This window comes from Podarcis cretensis (assembly GCF_951804945.1).
Source record: "Podarcis cretensis genome assembly, chromosome: 2".
Lineage (NCBI taxonomy): Eukaryota > Metazoa > Chordata > Lepidosauria > Squamata > Lacertidae > Podarcis > Podarcis cretensis.
The window spans coordinates 115,128,790-115,145,780 of NC_137171.1; the positions used below are offsets into that span (position 1 = coordinate 115,128,790).

Below are 16,991 nucleotides of genomic sequence, written 5' to 3' on the forward strand. Positions count from 1 at the left end.
GCGCTGCAACCCCAGAGTCTGTCATGACTGGACCTAATGGTCAGGGGTCCCTTTACCCTTTAAGAGATGGAGGAAAAAGGAAAACCGGGACATTCTGGAATCAAATCAGAAACCGGGATGGCTTCTGTAATTCCAGGACTGTCCCTGGAAAACCAGGAGACTTTTGAGGGTACACAATCCACAAGGGAGGAAGCAGCAACAGGTCTCCGCAGTTCTGACAAAGACACAAAAGACAACCTTGAAGGAGTTCATGTTCGTTTATTTTTCACAGGTATTTCTCCATTTCATTTGTAGGAAAAACAAATCGAGGAAAGCTGCTGAAAGAGATTTGAGGCAGTGGCACTTTGTGGAGCTGCTGCATGTGGAGAGAGGAAGGAGAGCGATTCGCGGGGGGCGGGGCGGGGCATGAGCCCCAGAACTCTTTTCTTTCTTGGCATCCTTTGCCCACCCCCTTTGGCAGCCCCCAAACAGGAAGCAGCCCAGGAAGAAATGGGGAGGAGGGGGCAGGTCTTCAAGGCCCCCCAAAGCAGCTAAAGAGGAGGCTGCATTGCTCAATATACACAACAGACATCATCATATTACAAAAACACCTCACTCAATTAAAAAAAGGGGAGGAAGAACGTGGATGTTTCCATGCGGAGAGGCCTTCTCTATGAGCACTTCGCAGATTCCTTCTCCTGTTCGATGGCTGAAAGAGAAGGAGGAACTATTAGTGCTCTGGCAAGTGTTAAACATTACCCAGGCGTGTTTTGCGACTGGAATGGGTCCAATTGCAACCACATGGAGATCCCTTAAGAGGCAGAGAGCTTCATGACTGAGTGGGGACTTGAACCCTGATCTCCCCCTCGATAACCACTACACCACACTCTCTTCCTAGAGTACTTCTGCTATGGGACAGCTTTGTAAGTTAAGTAGGTAAATAAATATGGGTAAAGTAAAATGTCATTTAGAGAAGCTTGAATTTGTTTTGATTTTTTATTCAATGTTTTAATGAGTTGCCAACAGTTTGGCAATTTTTTTCCTTTAAATTATAATGCAGTACGGAAATGAAATGAACAACAACAACAACAACAACAACAACAACAACAACTCCACTGGGTGGGGGAAATGGCACCTAGGCATTGGGGTGACCGTAAACTAAATTATTAACCCTGATAATAGTTTTTATTAGTTTTCAATTACAATAAGCCAATAGCCTCATTATAACAATGCCAAATTATAATACAATTAATAATACTAATCACTGAGATGCCAACTTATACAATTTAGGTGTCTCCCCAGATGCTGGTATTAATGGCTTGATGATTTTGTTTCTGCATTCCAAAATCTTATTATTCCCAATTATGCTCCAGTCCAAATACCAGTCCCTTATATCGCAACTGCAGTTTATATACTGTACCTGTGTTTCTAACGATATGAACGGATTGCTTATAGATTTAGACTTTGGATGAATATATTGACATTTGGTACGAACTTATACAGCATATAGTATGTTGCTAATAATCATGTATGTATTAGGACAATATTATATAATAATGTATTGAAATGTAACTGATTCTACACAATGGGTTATACCATGGGTAGACAAACTAAGGCCCAGGGGCCGGATCCGGCCCAATTGCCTTCTAAATCCAGCCCGCGGACAGTCCAGGAATCAGCGTGTTTTTACATGAGTAGAATGTTCCCTTTTATTTAAAATGCATCTCTGGGTTATTTGTGGGGCCTGCCTGGTGTTTTTACATGAGTAGAATGTGTGCTATTATTTAAAATGCATCTCTGGGTCACAGTATTTTTCGCTCTATAAGACGCACCAGACCACAAGACACACCTAGTTTTTGGAGGAGGAAAACAAGAAAAAAAATATTCTGAATCTCAGAAGCCAGAACAAGAGGGATCGCTGCACAGCGAAAGCAGCGATCCCTCTTGCTGTTCTGGCTTCTGAGATAGCTGCGCAGCCTGCATTCACTCCATAAAACATACACACATTTCCCCATACTTTTTAGGAGGGAAAAGGGAGTCTTATAGAGCAAAAAATACTGTATTTGTGGGGCATAGGAATTCGTTCATATATTTTTTTTTCAAAATACAGTATAGTCCGGCCCCCAACAAGGTCTGAGGGACCGTGGACTGGCCCCCTGCTGAAAAAGTCTGCTGGCCCCTGGATTATACTATAAATTTATTTTTGTATTGTTTGTACTACACCCCCCCCCCCCCGAATTTTCTTTCATCACTTATTTCGAATACCTGAAAATATTTTTTTTTAAATACTACTACTAATAAAAAGTGGGTCTTTGGGGGCATGGAGGCCTCACTCAGCCAGCCAGCAGAGTGCAAAAACTCTTTTTCAGGTGGGGCCGAGATGCCCAGACACGCTCAGCTCCTCCTCAGCAGCCAGATTCCTGTCGGATGATGTCGACAGAAAGCAGCAGCAGCAGCCCCTCTGCTGCCACAGGATACTCCTCCTTCCTTACCAGGAACCAGAAGTAGAGGAAAGAGGAATCCAGTTTTATCTGGAGCGCCAATCCCTGGGGTGGGGCCGCTGATGGAAGAACAAGCCCGGCCAGGGGTCAGGCAGTCAAGGCACTTCTGTGGGACTCCCAAGCAGCACCAATCTGCCCTGGGCTTTCCCAGCAGCCCCAGGCTCCGGTCAGACCCTGTTCAGTATTGCCTACACTCTCCGTGGTTCCAGGCAGGGACATCTCTTGCCCACCCCCCAGAGATGCCAGTGAACTGGGAGAGCTGCGTGGGCCCTTGCTTGAAGCTGCAACCAGCTGCCCCACCAAGCCGTCGTGGGTCAAGTTTGCCCTTCCCCAAGTTGCAGAGCTTCCGCCTGCAAACTGATTGTTAGTTTCTTTTTTCCTCGCGGCTGGAGGGAAACCAAAGTCCCAGTTACACCCGCAGGGAAGGCTCCGTCCCAGGAAACACTTACTCTCCTGCGAAGGAAGCGTGTTCTTCTCCTCCGTGTTGGTTTTCTTGAGCTTCTTCTTATCAAACTTCTCCACTTCAGAGAGATCGGGTTTGTCACACATCTTGGCCACAAGGAAGCAAGACGACAACTTGAGAACTGCAAGAAAGCACAGACACTTCCGTTAAGGGTGGGGTGGGCGGGAGAGGCAGCACCCAAACAGCAGAGAGAAAGGCAACCCGCCCCCCCCCCCTTAAATTTCCAAAATCTTAATAAATATTTTTTTTTAAAAAAAGAGAGAAAAGGCAACCCCCCACACACACACTTAAAAACTAGGCTTTATTTCAATCGGGTCAAAGGCTTGGGCAGGGGTAGGCAAACTAAGGCCTGGGGGCCAGGTCCAGCCCAATCGCCTTCTAAATCCGGCCCGCAGATGGTCTGGAAATCAGACTGTTTTTACATGAGTAGAATGTGTCCTTTTATTTAAAATGCATCTCTGGGTTATTTGTGGGGCCTGCCTGGTGTTTTTACATGAGTAGAATATGTGCCTTTAAAGTGGTACCTCAGGTTAAGAACTTAATTTATTCCAGAGGTCCGTTCTTAACCTGAAACTGTTCTTAACCTGAAGCACCACTTTAGCTAATGGGGTCTCCCGCTGCTGCCACACCGCCGGAGCACAATTTCTGTTCTCATCCTGAAGCAAAGTTCTTAACCCGAGGTACTATTTCTGGGTTAGCGGAGTCTGTAACCTGAAGCGTATGTAACCTATAGTGTATGTAACCCGAGGTACCACTGTATTTAAAATGCATCTCTGGGTTATTTTTGGGGCATAGGAATTCGTTCCTTTTTTCTTTTCAAAATCTAGTCTGGCCCCCCCACAAGGTCTGAGGGAGAGTGGACCGGCCCCCTGCTGAAAAAGTTTGCTGACCCCTGGGCTTGGCACCCGCCATTTAGATAAGATATGCACAAGTGCATGCAAACACCCGGCACATTTGTTCTTAAAGGGCATAAAACGTCCAACATTATTTGAAATCATAGAATTGTAGAGTTGGAAGAGTCATCTAGTCCAACTCCTCGCAGTGCACAAATCTCAACTAGATCGTACAGACGACCATCCAACCTCTGCTTAAAAACCTCCAAGGAACGAGAGCCCAAGGGAGTCCGTTCCACTGCCAAGCAGCTCTCGCTGTCAGAAAGTTCTTCCTGATGTTTAGAAATCTCCTTTCATGGCGCTCGGAGCCACTGCTTCGAGTCCTACCCTCCAGAGCAGGAGAAAACAAGCTTGTTCCCTCTTCCACATGACAGCCCTTAAGATATTTGAAGATGGGTGTCCGATCTCCTCTCAATCTCCCCTTCTACCCTCAGGCTAAACAAACTGCTCCTTCAACTGTTCCTCACTTGCTCATCTTGGTTGCCCTCCTCTGCACATGTTCCAGCTTGTCAACATCCTTTTTAAACTGTGGCGCCCAGAACTGGACATAGCATTCCAGGTGTGCTCTGACCAAGGCAGAATAGAGCAGCACAATTACTTCCCTTGATCTGGAAATTATACTTCTGTTGACACAGCCTAGAATAGCATTCGCTTTTTTTGCTGCTGCATCACACTGCTGACACATGTTAAGCTTGTGGTCCACTAAAACCCTAGATCCTTTTCATGCGTACTGTAAGGTGTGTCCCCCCATCTTGTGTTGGTGCAGCTGGTTTTTTGCCAGCCACAGTGTGAGGTGGGGAGGCTGCAGCTGGTCCACAAAGGCCCTATATTGAATAGCCTTGTGCCCTTGTCGCTCTGGCTGCCAGAGGGAGCCTTGCACGAAATGTTTTTTATTTGCTGTTTTTCATTCAAAGGAATCCCAAAGTGGCTTACAAATAACCAGCATGATAAAACACAGTAGAACATATGTGATGAACAAACTGATACAGCATTTATAATCTATAAAGCAATGTTAGAATTAATTAAGACTAAGTACTGTTAAGTCAATACACACACTCTCCATGCCCCTGTGACTCATATTTCATTCTATTGAGCTCGATAAAATACACATAAATTCAATGCCCTGCCAAGGTAGCAACTCCCTTTTGAAGGAGGGGCAGCGCAGGTGAAATCAAACACCCTCAAAGGCAAACAGAGTCTCTCCCCCCTCAGTTTTTTTCCACTGGAAACGGCTCTCTTTTTCCTGCTCTGGAGGACAGGACTCGAACCAAGGGCTTCAAGTGACAAGAAAGGACATCAGAACTTTCTGACAGTAAGAGCTGTTTGCTAGTGGAAGAGACTCTCTGGGAGGTTGTAGACCTCTCCTAGGAGGTTTTAAAGCAGAGTTGTGTGGCCACCTGTCATGGATGCTTCAGTTGAGATACCCGCCTTGCAGGGGGTTGGAATAGATGACCCCTGGGTCCCTTCCAACCCTATGATTCTGTGAAGGCTCCTAAATCTGGAGGGTGGGGCAAGGCAGGTGGAAAAAGCCATTATGTACCGTGCAACACAATATCTCTCCCCTCACTATTGACATAGTGAAGTCATCATACTATTACAAGCGTTATCAGGCAGGGAGCAACATACAGTACTGGAGAGGTTGTTTCCCCGCCAAGAAAACCTATTGTTCAAGGTGCATGTTGTTCGAAAGTTCTGCACTGTTCCTCCTCCCTGGCTGCTCCCGTTGCCCGACGGCTGATGCGAGTCAGTCTGGTCGTCTGAATGCAAGCTCGCGTTTCACTTCCTCCAAACAAGTGCTCGATGGCCCCCAAACCATCGTTTACCGCGATGTGATCCCAACCCAAACTGCAAAACAGGCATGCACCGAATTCGCCGGACACACCCACAGGATCCTGCACCTCGCAGGAGCAAGGGAAATGCTTGATCCCCCGTGCATCCAGGTCAACGTCGGACAAGCATTTCGGAAGCATGTGCATGCCGCCCCCCTCCCACGCCATAACGCGCCCGCCCCAAGGGATCCCACCCGGCGCCGCGCCCAGGGAGATCAAAGCAAGGAGAGCCCCCTCCCCGGGCTTTGCAACCCTCCGGCCACGCGCCCCTCGACGGCACAGCCCAACAGCCCCGGACACAAAGCTCCGGCCACCGCCCCTCTTTCTCTCCGCTACCTTCAACTGCCTGCAGCCCTCGAACTGATCCGCACCGCGCTCTCCGAAGGCAACGTGTCCAGGGCAGCCTTTATATAGCTGGCGTCGAGCCGCGCGGCACGCCGGGAAGTGTAGTCCCCGAGCCTGGCTGGGCTGCGGCGGCCGCGGCGGAGAAAACTACGCGCCCCAGGGCTGGACGGGGCGGGCCCGCCTCCTCCCTCCCCCCCCCCGCTCCTCGGGAGGGCATGCCCGAGCTGGCAGAGGCAGCACGTGGCCGCCGGGAAGCGGGGCCGATAAGGCAGGTGGGGTTTTTCTGAATGCCCAACCCTAGTGTTGAAAGGGGACACCAGGAGTCATCTAGTCCAACCCCCCCCCAGCATAGCATCCAATGAGAAACCTTCCCTCGGAAGTCTTTGCCTTCCAGTCCCTCCCAGTAGCGAGGATGTGGCGCCCCTCTGTCGCCCCCCCCCCCCGCAATGTGCCAGCAGGAAATCACCCCGACGGCTCGATGCGCGCTGTCGTGCATGGTGCCCCCGGGCAACGGAATGGTGACAACGCCTCTCCCGCCCGGGAAAGTCCTCTTTGCCCAGACACGGGAACTGTTCCAGGCAGCCCCCAATGCGTGTCCTCTGACTGATCCCTCTCCGCCGCCAAATGGATTGTCATCTGATCGAAATGACAGCACGGCTGAGCTCTCCCGTAACCTTGCTTGGTTCCTCGACCCTGCCACACTTACTCGAAAGTAAGCCCCAAGTGACCACTGAGTAAACAGGACATGTTTGTTTGTCGTTGTTTTTTAAATGATATTTTATTAAATTTTAGCAAGAAAAAAGTTACAAAACGATAAACAAAAAACACAAGAAAAATACAAAAACCAAAATTTTACATAGAAAAGAATATAAATAAATAAAAAAATTAAAAATCTCTCTTTTCAATTTCTTACCATTCATTTACTTATTTTCCTGACTTCCTCACACCTCCCTTTTTTGTATTACATTTAAAAGTTGGTTCAGCAAATTCATACCCTCTTCTTGTTTATCCTCCCATATTATAACTTCAATTTTTCATCTAATATCAATCCGTTCTCAGGTCCCTTCTATGCCCCCTCTGCAGGTTTTCTTGTTCCTGTTTATACTTGCACACATCCTTGTCCCTTGTTGGGTTCTTACATAGTTTCTTCCCTTTCTTCTTGGGGGGTGAGTCTCCAGGGAATTCTATACAGTAGTATCCTCCATTTTCTTAACAGGACATGTTTGTCCGTGCTGTTAGCGCCCCACCTGCATTGATTCGTCATTGCAGTAATTCTTACAACAGCCTTGCGAGGCCGGCCTGTCTCGATGGCTGGTGTTCTTCCTAGCAACACCTGTCAGATGTCTGCTGGCCCCCAGCCAACGAATTGATTAATTTTTAGGGTGGGATAGATGGGTGAGTTTTGAAATTGTGACAAGGGGCCCATTTCTGACTGCCAGGTACAATGGTACCTCGGGTTACAGATGCTTTAGGTTACATACGCTTCAGGTTACAGACTCCGCTAACTCAGAAATATGACCTCGGGTTAAGAACTTTGCTTCAGGATGAGAACAGAAATCATGCTCCGGCGGCACGAGGCCTCATTAGCTAAAGTGGTGCTTCAGGTTAAGAAGAGTTTCAGGTTAAGACCGGACCTACGGAACGAATTAAGTACTTAACCCAAGGTAAAAAGGTAAACTGTATTAATTGCGTGCTTTTGCAACTGCTGCTTCGAGCGCCAACCAGTGGCAGAATGTGGGAGCTCCGAAAACAGGACTTCGATTATTTTCCATATCAGCATACAGTAATGATTTCACATTTTGAATTTAATTTATTTACAGGTATAACTAAATAAAATAATAATGACTAGTCATGACCAGCTTCAGGTAATTATTCGAAGAGTTCTTTCTACTGAATCAGTTTAATTCATGCCATTAGTACAGAGATACAGCTCACTTAAAAAAGCAAGGTTTACTGCATTACACATAACGATTTGTGTCTGTCTACTGTAATACTGAATAACTAGGTACGCATGTGGGTGCATATATCTGCAGCAATAAGTACAGGCCCACTTCATCAGAAGAGTCAGAGGGGAGTTTGGCTTATCAAAGTCTTCAGTGTGCAAATTAATTCAACCATTGCATTGCATTGTTTGTTCTTTGCTGCCTCCGTTTGTTAACAGTGGAAGCCCCCTTGCATTTACTCAGAAGAAAGTGGCAGTGTGTTCAAAGGGACTTCCCCTTATGCTTGTTTCATACTGCAGCTTAAATTAATTAATACCCGCATGCAGCAAGTCCCCCCCCCAAGCTGGAGCTCACCTGGCACCTCTCAGGTGGGTTCAGGCACTTCTCAGGTGGGCACCATTCCCATTCTAAGAGAATGAGGGAGGCATTCATGGTGAGTTGCAGCACCTCTTTTTCTAGAAAACCAGCACTGCCAGCATATAGTACGAAAAGGAAGAACCTAAGGTATGGACCTCCGGTTTTGGTCCTGCCCAACCCCAGGTAGGCACCTGTTCCTCAGAGGCAGGTCCCCATCTCAATGGGAACCACTTCTGATGGTGCTGAGGACTGCAGTCGGAGGCACAGACTGGATCGAGGAGAAGGCCTTAGGTGGCAAGATCAGCAGGTGTTTCTCCATCAGCCTCAGGTTTCTGCAGAGGATTCTGCGACCTGTATTTTCCACCTGCTGTTTTGCTCTAGAACTGGGTCTCTTCCCCACCTCACCCCAAGATTAAACATTGTCCTTGTTACGTACTGAAGTTCTCACCCTGGGCCAGCAGGGAGATACTGTAGATAGTTCAGGTCCACATATGCAAATAAGGGATCGAAAGTGACGTTCAGTGATTGGATAGTTACAGGAAGTTGTTACAGTTACGTTGTACTGGAGCTCTATATAAGCAGGCTGGCTGAACCCTTCAGTTCAGTTCTGTTCTAGCTTACAAATAAAGAGCTGTTTGGAGAATCGCTGCTATGTCTATCCACAACTTAACAGTCTTCCGTTCTGTTTTCCTCTCCCTGCCTCCCCTACGGGGACCTTTCCTCTCTGGCCTGGCCCGGAATAATGTCCCCCGCTCTGGGAAGGCCTTAACGGGATGGGATAGGGGCTCCTAGCCCCTAATGTCTACGAGCAAGTCATAGATGGCTGTGGTGAGGCCCCATGTGACTCCGGCCCGGAGGATGAGCAGGGACCCTCCTCTGTAGAGGAGCGTGGCTTTCCTGCCCCGAGCCCTCCAGACAGCTGCAGCCGCCGCCGGGAGTCTGAGGGCTTCCTCCTTCCCCACTTGAGACTGCACATTGGTGATGAGGACGCCGAGAGGGAAAAGGAGGAAGGAGATGGCGGTTCCGTTCATGCTGCCCGACACCAGGGCGGGGAGCCAGCGGGGCAAGCCCCTGTCAGACAGGCCATTGCGGAGGGGGTCCTTGAAGGAGAAGTAGAGGGCACAGCCCAGGCCATTGCGGGTCAGGATGAGGCTGAGGCCTCGGTAGTAGCCCAGGGCCAGCCTCTCCTTGGGGGCATAGGAGTTGAATTCCTCCAGGATGCTCCAGATTGTGGGGAATCTCCTCACGGTCCGCCCGTCCTGGAGAACGTTCTGGACCCTCTCAAAGGGCCCAAAGGCCAGCGCTTCCAGGAATCCCGAGAGGAGGCCTGCGAAGGCTCGGTCTCTCAGCGAGTAAGGCCCGGGGGACCTGTCTGAGAAGGCCCGGAGGAGGTTGTCGTGGGTGCCGTACATCAAGGCCCCCTGCAGCGTCCTGGCCAGGAGCGGAGGGGCAATGCCTCGTGCGAAGCCAGAAAGGCCCTCCTGGCGCAACTGGCTGATGGCCTCCGTGATGGACAAGGCATGGAGCTGCTGGCGGAAAATGGTCTTGTAGACGGGGAAGGTCACCAGCGTGGTGGCGAAGCTGGAAGCAGCTCCCACAGCACAGCTGGCGGAGCTCCATCTTTTGTGGTGATTCTCCTCCATCTTCTTGGAGTTCGTGCTGGGAGTCTTCTTCTTTTGGACTTCAAGATTTAGAAGAGAGAAATAATAACAACAATAATTTTAGTATTTTTACCTCACCCATCTGACTGGGTTGCCTTCAGCTTCCAGCATATTTAAAAACATAATAAAACATTAAAAACTTCCCTATATAGATCAAACCTATCCATTCTTAAGGAAATCAGCCCTGAGTGCTCACTGGAAGGACAGATTGTGAAACTGAGGCTCCAATACTTTGGCTACCTCATGAGAAGAGAAGACTCCCTGGAAAAGACCCTGATGTTGGGAAGGAGGGCACAAGGAGAAGGGGACGACAGAGGACGAGGTGTTTGGACAGTGTTCTCGAAGCTACCAGCATGAGTTTGACCAAACTGCAGGAGGCAGTGGAAGACAGGAGTGCCTGGCATGCTCTGGTCCATGGGGTCACGAAGAGTTGGACACGGCTAAATGACTAAACAACAACATATAGGGCGGCCTTTAGGTGTCTTCTAAAGATTGTATACAGTGGTACCTCTGGATGCGAACAGGATCCGTTCCGGAGCCCCATTCGCATCCTGAAGCGAACGCAACCTGCATCTGCGGGTTGCGATTCGCTGCTTATGCGCATGTGCGTGACATCATTTTGAGCACATGCACGAGTGGCAAAACCTGGAAGTAATACACTCCGTTACTTCCGGGTCGCCACAGAGCGCAATCCAAAAACGCTCAACCTGAAGCAACTTCAACCCGAAGTATGACTGTAGTTGCTTATAGTTACAGATAGGTAGCCGTGTTGGTCTGCCATAGTCAAAACAAAATAAAAAAATAAAAAAGTAGATCTCAAGATCTCAAAGTAGCTGTTCTATTACAAAGGAATTTCAGAAATAGACTGGAAAGAGAAGCTGCTGAATTGCAACTTATTACCAAACTTAAAACCATGGAGAGACCTGGTCTGAACAAAGACATTGGATTCTTATCTCATTATACATGACAAAGCCATTTTTCACCTTCTCACCCCTTGCTTTTTCCTGTAAGACCTATTGCAGTCGTTAAGAGTCGTCAACAGGCTCGTCACAGCTATCTGCCAATCACCCAATCCCACCACCCTTCTGAGTAATACCCCTCCCCACCTTCTCACTATATAGAAGGGTCTGGTGACTTCTGTTTCAGTGTATCTGAAGAAGTGTGCATGTACACGAAAGCTCATACCAAGAACTAACTTAGTTGGTCTTTAAGGTGCTACTGGAAGGAAATTTTTTTTATTTTGTAGTTGCTTATCTCCTTGACATCTGATGGGAGGGCGTTCCTTAGGGTGGGGGTCACTACCGAGAAGCCCCTTAACCCCCTGCACATGCAGAAGCTCCCCGGTGTTAGTGTAATCTAAAAAACAGACTTGAAATGATTCTTGCATAATTTTGCCCCTAGCAACAAGTTTCTCCCGGCAACAGGTCTTTCCCAGCAACAGGGTTTCCTTAGCAACAGACTTCTTTATTAGACATGCTCTGGAGGAGAGAACTGTAGCCGTTACCTTGGCCAGATGGCTGGAGAGCACAGATGAGGAATGATTCTCTGTATATAGTTTCGATTTATTTTCCTCAGGCCAATAGCTGCATAAGTTGTAATGTTAATTCTTCAGGAAATATTTGAAGCAGAACTGGCCTGCGCAAGGGGTTTATTCCCACATGGGAATTCACCAACAGATGAGCTGAACTGAGGAAGAAGATTCTGGGAGACTTTCTGAGTGACTCTGCTGACTCAAAGGGAACTCCAAATGGCACAATCTGCAATGCCACCTGGTTCAACCCCCTGTGGCATCCCTAGACAGGGCTGGGAAAGGGAAAGGGAAAGGACCCCGGGCGGTTAAGTCCAATTAAAGGTGACTATGGGGTTGCAGCACTCATCTTGCTTTCAGGCCAAGGGAGCCAGCGTTTGTCCACAGACAGCTTTCCAGGTCATGTGGCCAGCAGGACTAAAGTGCTTCTGGTGCAACGGAACACCGTGACGTAAGCCAGAGTGCACGGAAACGCCGTTTACCTTCCCACCACAAAATACCTACCGTATTTTTCGCCCCATAGGGCGCACCGCCCCATAGGACACACCTAGGTTTTTTGGGGGGGAAATAAAGAAAAAAAATTATTTACCCCCCAGGCGCGGGGCTGGCACGGGGGAAGCCTGAGCTTTCCCCGACCCCAGCCCCCAGGACAGCCTGCTATCCGCAAGCCTAGGGAGCCCAGCGCGACTACGTGCCGGGCTCCCGAGGGCTGCGCAGAGCTTCCTGCAGCCGACCCCTCTCGCTCTCCAGGCTTCAGTGAAAGCCTGCATTCGCTCCATAGGACGCACACACATTTTCCCTTCATTTTTGGAGGGGAAAAAGTGCGTCCTATAGGGCGAAAAATACGGTATTTATCTACTTGCGCTGGTGTGCTTTCGAACTGCTAGGTTGGCAGACCACCATCGCACAGATTCAAACTGCCAACCTTCCGATCGGCAAGCCCAAGAGGCTCAGTGGTTTAGACCACAGCGCCACTCGCGTCCTGGCTGGGAAAGACACCCCCCCCCACGCATGAGACCCTGGAGAGAAATTGTTGCCAGTCAGTGTAGACAATATTGGGGTAGGTGGGCCAACACTCTGACTGGGCAAGACGGCGTCCTAGGTTCCTATGAAGAGATACAGAGACTTATTTGACTAACATGAGGGGTCTGTCACCCAGAGGCATAGCAGGGGGGGCATGAGCTGCCCCCCATAAAGGAAGTAAAGTAATGAAAAATACTTAATTAAAAGTAGAAATCAATACTGGCTATGCCCCTTCATAAGAAGCAGGGCTGGGAGAGAGGAGGGAAGCAAAGGCTCTGTTGTGGCCTGGAGCTTTTATCCTTCTCCGATCTGCTCACTTTCTTCTCGGAAAGCTGATGCTAAGGGGTTTCTGGCTGGAGAGCAGAATGCTGCACTAGGTGAACCACTGGCCTGATCCAGCCTTAGATCTCTTCTTCAGATCTGCTCTACCACCTCATTTGGCTGCATGCGTAGATCAGGCCTCACATGTATCAACTGCAACACTGATGGGGGCCATTCTGGCAGAGCTTCCTGCAAAATGGGGTGGGGTTGCATTTGCTGAGTCTCCTTAAGGCTCCATCAGGCTGCAGGGGATCACCTTTCGTTAGGAGGTCCCATCGCAGAGGGTAGGCAGATCCCACCCCCCCTCCATCCCCCCAATCCTCTGGACAGCAGCCTCTGAAAACCCCACATTTTGGCAGAGGGTGATGCACCAGCCACCGGCCTTGGCTCGGGTACCTGAACAAATCTTCTCCTTGCTAAAGGCCCCAAGTGATGCTCAGAGGTGCAGTTCTTCCTTGCAGCGCTCCAAAGAAACAGCAGACACAGGCCAAGAGATCTGTCCCCTTTTCATCCTCCTCCCTTAACTCTCTCGCTCACTTACTCTATTCTTCCAGGTGCCAGAGGGGGGGTTGCAGAGAGAGAGAGAGAGAGACCTCCCACTTCCTTTCTCACAAGAAGCTGCTGCTGCTGTCTGCGTGGTGCATGAACTTCCGGCTGCCTGTGCTCTCCTGCTCAGCAGCCAAAGATGCGTTCGCTGCATCCTTTGGCGTCAGGAGAGCCCAACCCCTTCTTGCAACGGAGCGCCGCAGCTTTGCAGAAAATTAAGCAGCTTTGCAGAAAATTAAACGAAAGGCTTCCCCCCTGCCCCCACACCTTGCGAGACAACGCAGAAAGTGGCTACTGGCTCCCATGTGCTTCTTTGAATGAAATTTTGAAACGCACACAATTGTCAGCGAAACATTAAGCAAAATACACAGTACCACTCCATCAGGAGCCGCATTAATTTTCTCCAGTCAATATCTGGATTCCTTTGGATGAGATTGCTGCACTGCACGGGGTTGGACTAGATGAGCCTTGGAGATCCCTTTCAACTCTACAATTCTATGATTTTTTGGTGGGGTACCCACCCTGTTTCCTTATTTGTTATTTTATTCTAGGGCCACTGTGCCTCTGTGAGTGTTGTACAAAACCACTCTTGATGGCGGGGGGGGGGGATCGCTGTGGAATTCAGGAAAGCCCGCCCCCAATAAGAAAGTTATATGCAGGATTGGAATTGCCCAAGAAAGATGTTAGATTGTTTTTGTGTGCCACAACTGCAGCAAGAATTTTGTTAGCCAAAAATTGGAAATTGCAAGAAATACCAAGAGTGGAGGAATGGCAGATGAAGATGATGGAATTTTTGGAGCTGGCTGACCTGACTGGAAGGATCCGCGATCTGAAAGAGGAGGCATATCAAAAAGATTGGAAGAAATTTAAGGATAATTTAGCTAGATATTCTAATATAATATAAGTAGAACTGTTTGTAAGTACCACATTGGCCTAGGAGTAAAATGTGTTGAATTGTATAACATTATGGATTGAAATTATCATTTAGAGAAAGAAAGATAGCAATTTGAAGAAGTTAAGTTTTTTAGAAAGTGGATATTGGAAAACTGCTACAATGAGATTTATGGAACTCAGGGGGGATTTGAGGAAGTCACTTAACAATGAAAATTATATAGGGCTTCAAACAGTTAGGCGTTTATATGTTTGCTTGTTTTTTTCTTTTTAATATTGTAAATTTTTTTCTATGTGCGTTTGTTGTAAATTTGGAAAACCAATAATATTTTTTTAAAAAAAAAGAAAAAAAGAAAAGAAAATTATATGCAATACTAGGGAGCCCTTGATGTTGACGTGGAAAGTTAAATCCACCGCTATCTGGCTGGAAGTGGGAGGGAGGGGGAAGGGGGCTTTGTTTGGGGATGGGATCACTCTTTTGCAACCCATTTGCCCCCCCCCACGACTCCCAAGCCTACAGCAGCAGCTTTGCCACTCGCTGGGTTTTGGGGAGTCACGGGGTGCGCACCAAATGGTACCCCCCCTTCAGCCTGACACCCGGTGCGGCCTGCACCCCCATTGCTACGCCCCTGCTAGGGGGGCCCTACCCTTCTCCACCAATTCCATCTACCCCTTTGCAAACCCCTCCCAGGTTACCTTGACCCCCACTTTTAAAGGAGAGAAATGTGGGAGATTTCAAGGAGTCCAAAAAAACCCTATATGGATGTACCGTGCTATATTTGAAGCAAAAAACCCTTGTTTTGATGAATTGGAAGAGCCGCAAAAAGATTCCATTGAGCACACGGATTGATAATATGGACAGATTAGCTACATGTGAACGAATTGCATGTCGATGCAAGTTAAGAATGGATAAATATGAAGAAATCTGGAATGAATATTTAAGCGATAAGGTGAATAGTGGGGGGAAGTGAAGGGAGGAGAGAGAGATGGGAAAATGTTGTTTAAAAGATGCAGCCATAGGTATATCAGTGTATTTAAATCTGAATTGTCAAATTGTGTTATTATTGTTATTATGCTTTTTGTTGTAGTCTCTTTTGCGGTTGTCTGTATCAAAAAAAGTAATTTTTTTTAAAAGGAGGGGGAGGTGCTTCAGAAAACCACACCCTCCATTAAACCTTGCTGCCAAAGCACAGACAAATTTACAAGTTTGTGTTTGTGTGCGTGTGACAAGTTCCAGAGGGGCTGTCCGGCATAGGTGCCAATACCCTGGGGTCCTGGGTGCTTAATCACCCACAAAATTCCTCATGAAGGGGCCGGGCACCCACAAATTTCGTTTCCAGGGCCATGCACACTGCATGGTACCCATGGCCCTGGGCACCCATAGTCGCGTGGCCAAGCTGGCACTCCTGCTATCCAGTTAGGCTGCAGCGCAGATGGTGGTGGAATGCTTTGAAGTTTTTTCAGCACCAGGTGTGTGTGTGGGGGGGAATTGGTCCCCATTTCCCAGCCCCCCACGTCCTGTCCTGTGTGAGGACAAAGGTGGCAACCTTAATGCCCCCCCCCCGCTTCATGTTAAATTATTTTTATATGCCACAACCGCTGCTCGAATTTTACTAGCTATAAAGTGGAAAACCCAAGAATTACCAACGGTGGAAGAATGGCAGATGAAGATGATGGATTTTTTGGAGCTAGCCGACCTAACCGGAAGAGTCCGCGACCAGAAAGAGGAGGAGTACCAGGAAGAATGGACAAAATTTAATGATTACTTAGCTAAATTTGTTAAATTAAACTAATTGGAAATAGCTTGCAGGCAACAGATTGGCTTAGGAATTTATATAAGTTAAGTGATGTTTAACATGTACAATTTCGAATTGCAAAGGTATAAGGATGTTAATGGACTAAGTTAAGTTTATAAGAATTATGATTTGGAAAGCCGTTATAAGGATATGCATGGAAATTCAACCAAGGGGAAGCGAGGAAGTCACTTAACAATGTCAATAAGTGTAATTTTAATAAGGATATGATTTATGTTTATTTGTTTGTGTGTTTTGTTTGTATATAATTTTGTGAAACTTAATAAAAAAAATTGAAGGAAATAAATGCGCCCCCCCCCCGATTCATAAATGATGTTGTAGGTGATGTCAGGTGCAGGGCAGGTAGAAGCACAACAATGGCAGAAAGCAGGATTGAACCCCATGAGTACAGGCCTGCATTTGGGTGTGCCAGCCAGTTAGTCAATAGGGTGTCTGACGATTGACACATAGATGGTCTTACTCACCTGTCAATGTTGGTCTGCCAGGATGCGGGGACGTACCAGTCTGATCCATCCACATACCTGGTGTAGACAATACTGGGCTAGAGATGGGCCAATGGAACTCAGTAATAATAATAATAATAATAATAATAATAATAATAATAATAATTTATTATTTATACCCCGGCCATCTGGCTGGGTTTCTCCAGCCACTCTGGGCTGCTTCCAACAGAATATTAAAATACAATAATCTATTAAACATTGAAAGCTTCCCTAAACAGGGCTGCCTTCAGATAAAGTCTGGTAGTTGTTGTTCTCTTTGACATCTGGTGAGAGGGCATTCCACAGGGTGGGTGCCACTACCGAAAAGGCCCTCTGCCTGGTTCCCTCTAACTCAAATTCTCGCAGCGAGGGAACCGCCAGAAGGCCCTCAGTGCTGGACCTCAGTGTCCGGGCA

At 47.9% G+C, this 16,991-nt stretch overlaps 2 protein-coding genes across 2 annotated transcripts; both read right to left on the reverse strand.

The window, feature by feature from the left end:
* Positions 1-238: 238 nt before the first annotated feature.
* On the reverse strand, positions 239-6,146 carry LOC307210619 (thymosin beta-15A homolog). The gene is made up of 3 exons (XM_079966617.1): positions 6,002-6,146; positions 2,930-3,064; positions 239-688 (listed from the first exon to the last, which is right to left on the reverse strand). Exons 2-3 carry the CDS (start codon positions 3,027-3,029, stop codon positions 651-653), a joined length of 138 nt encoding a protein of 45 aa, XP_079822743.1. The 5' UTR covers positions 3,030-3,064; positions 6,002-6,146; the 3' UTR covers positions 239-650.
* Positions 6,147-7,642: 1,496 nt separating this feature from the next.
* SLC25A53 (solute carrier family 25 member 53) lies at positions 7,643-13,679 on the reverse strand. The gene is made up of 2 exons (XM_079964019.1): positions 13,240-13,679; positions 7,643-9,991 (listed from the first exon to the last, which is right to left on the reverse strand). Exon 2 carries the CDS (start codon positions 9,951-9,953, stop codon positions 9,099-9,101), a length of 855 nt encoding a protein of 284 aa, XP_079820145.1. The 5' UTR covers positions 9,954-9,991; positions 13,240-13,679; the 3' UTR covers positions 7,643-9,098.
* Between the last annotated feature and the right edge of the window lie 3,312 nt (positions 13,680-16,991).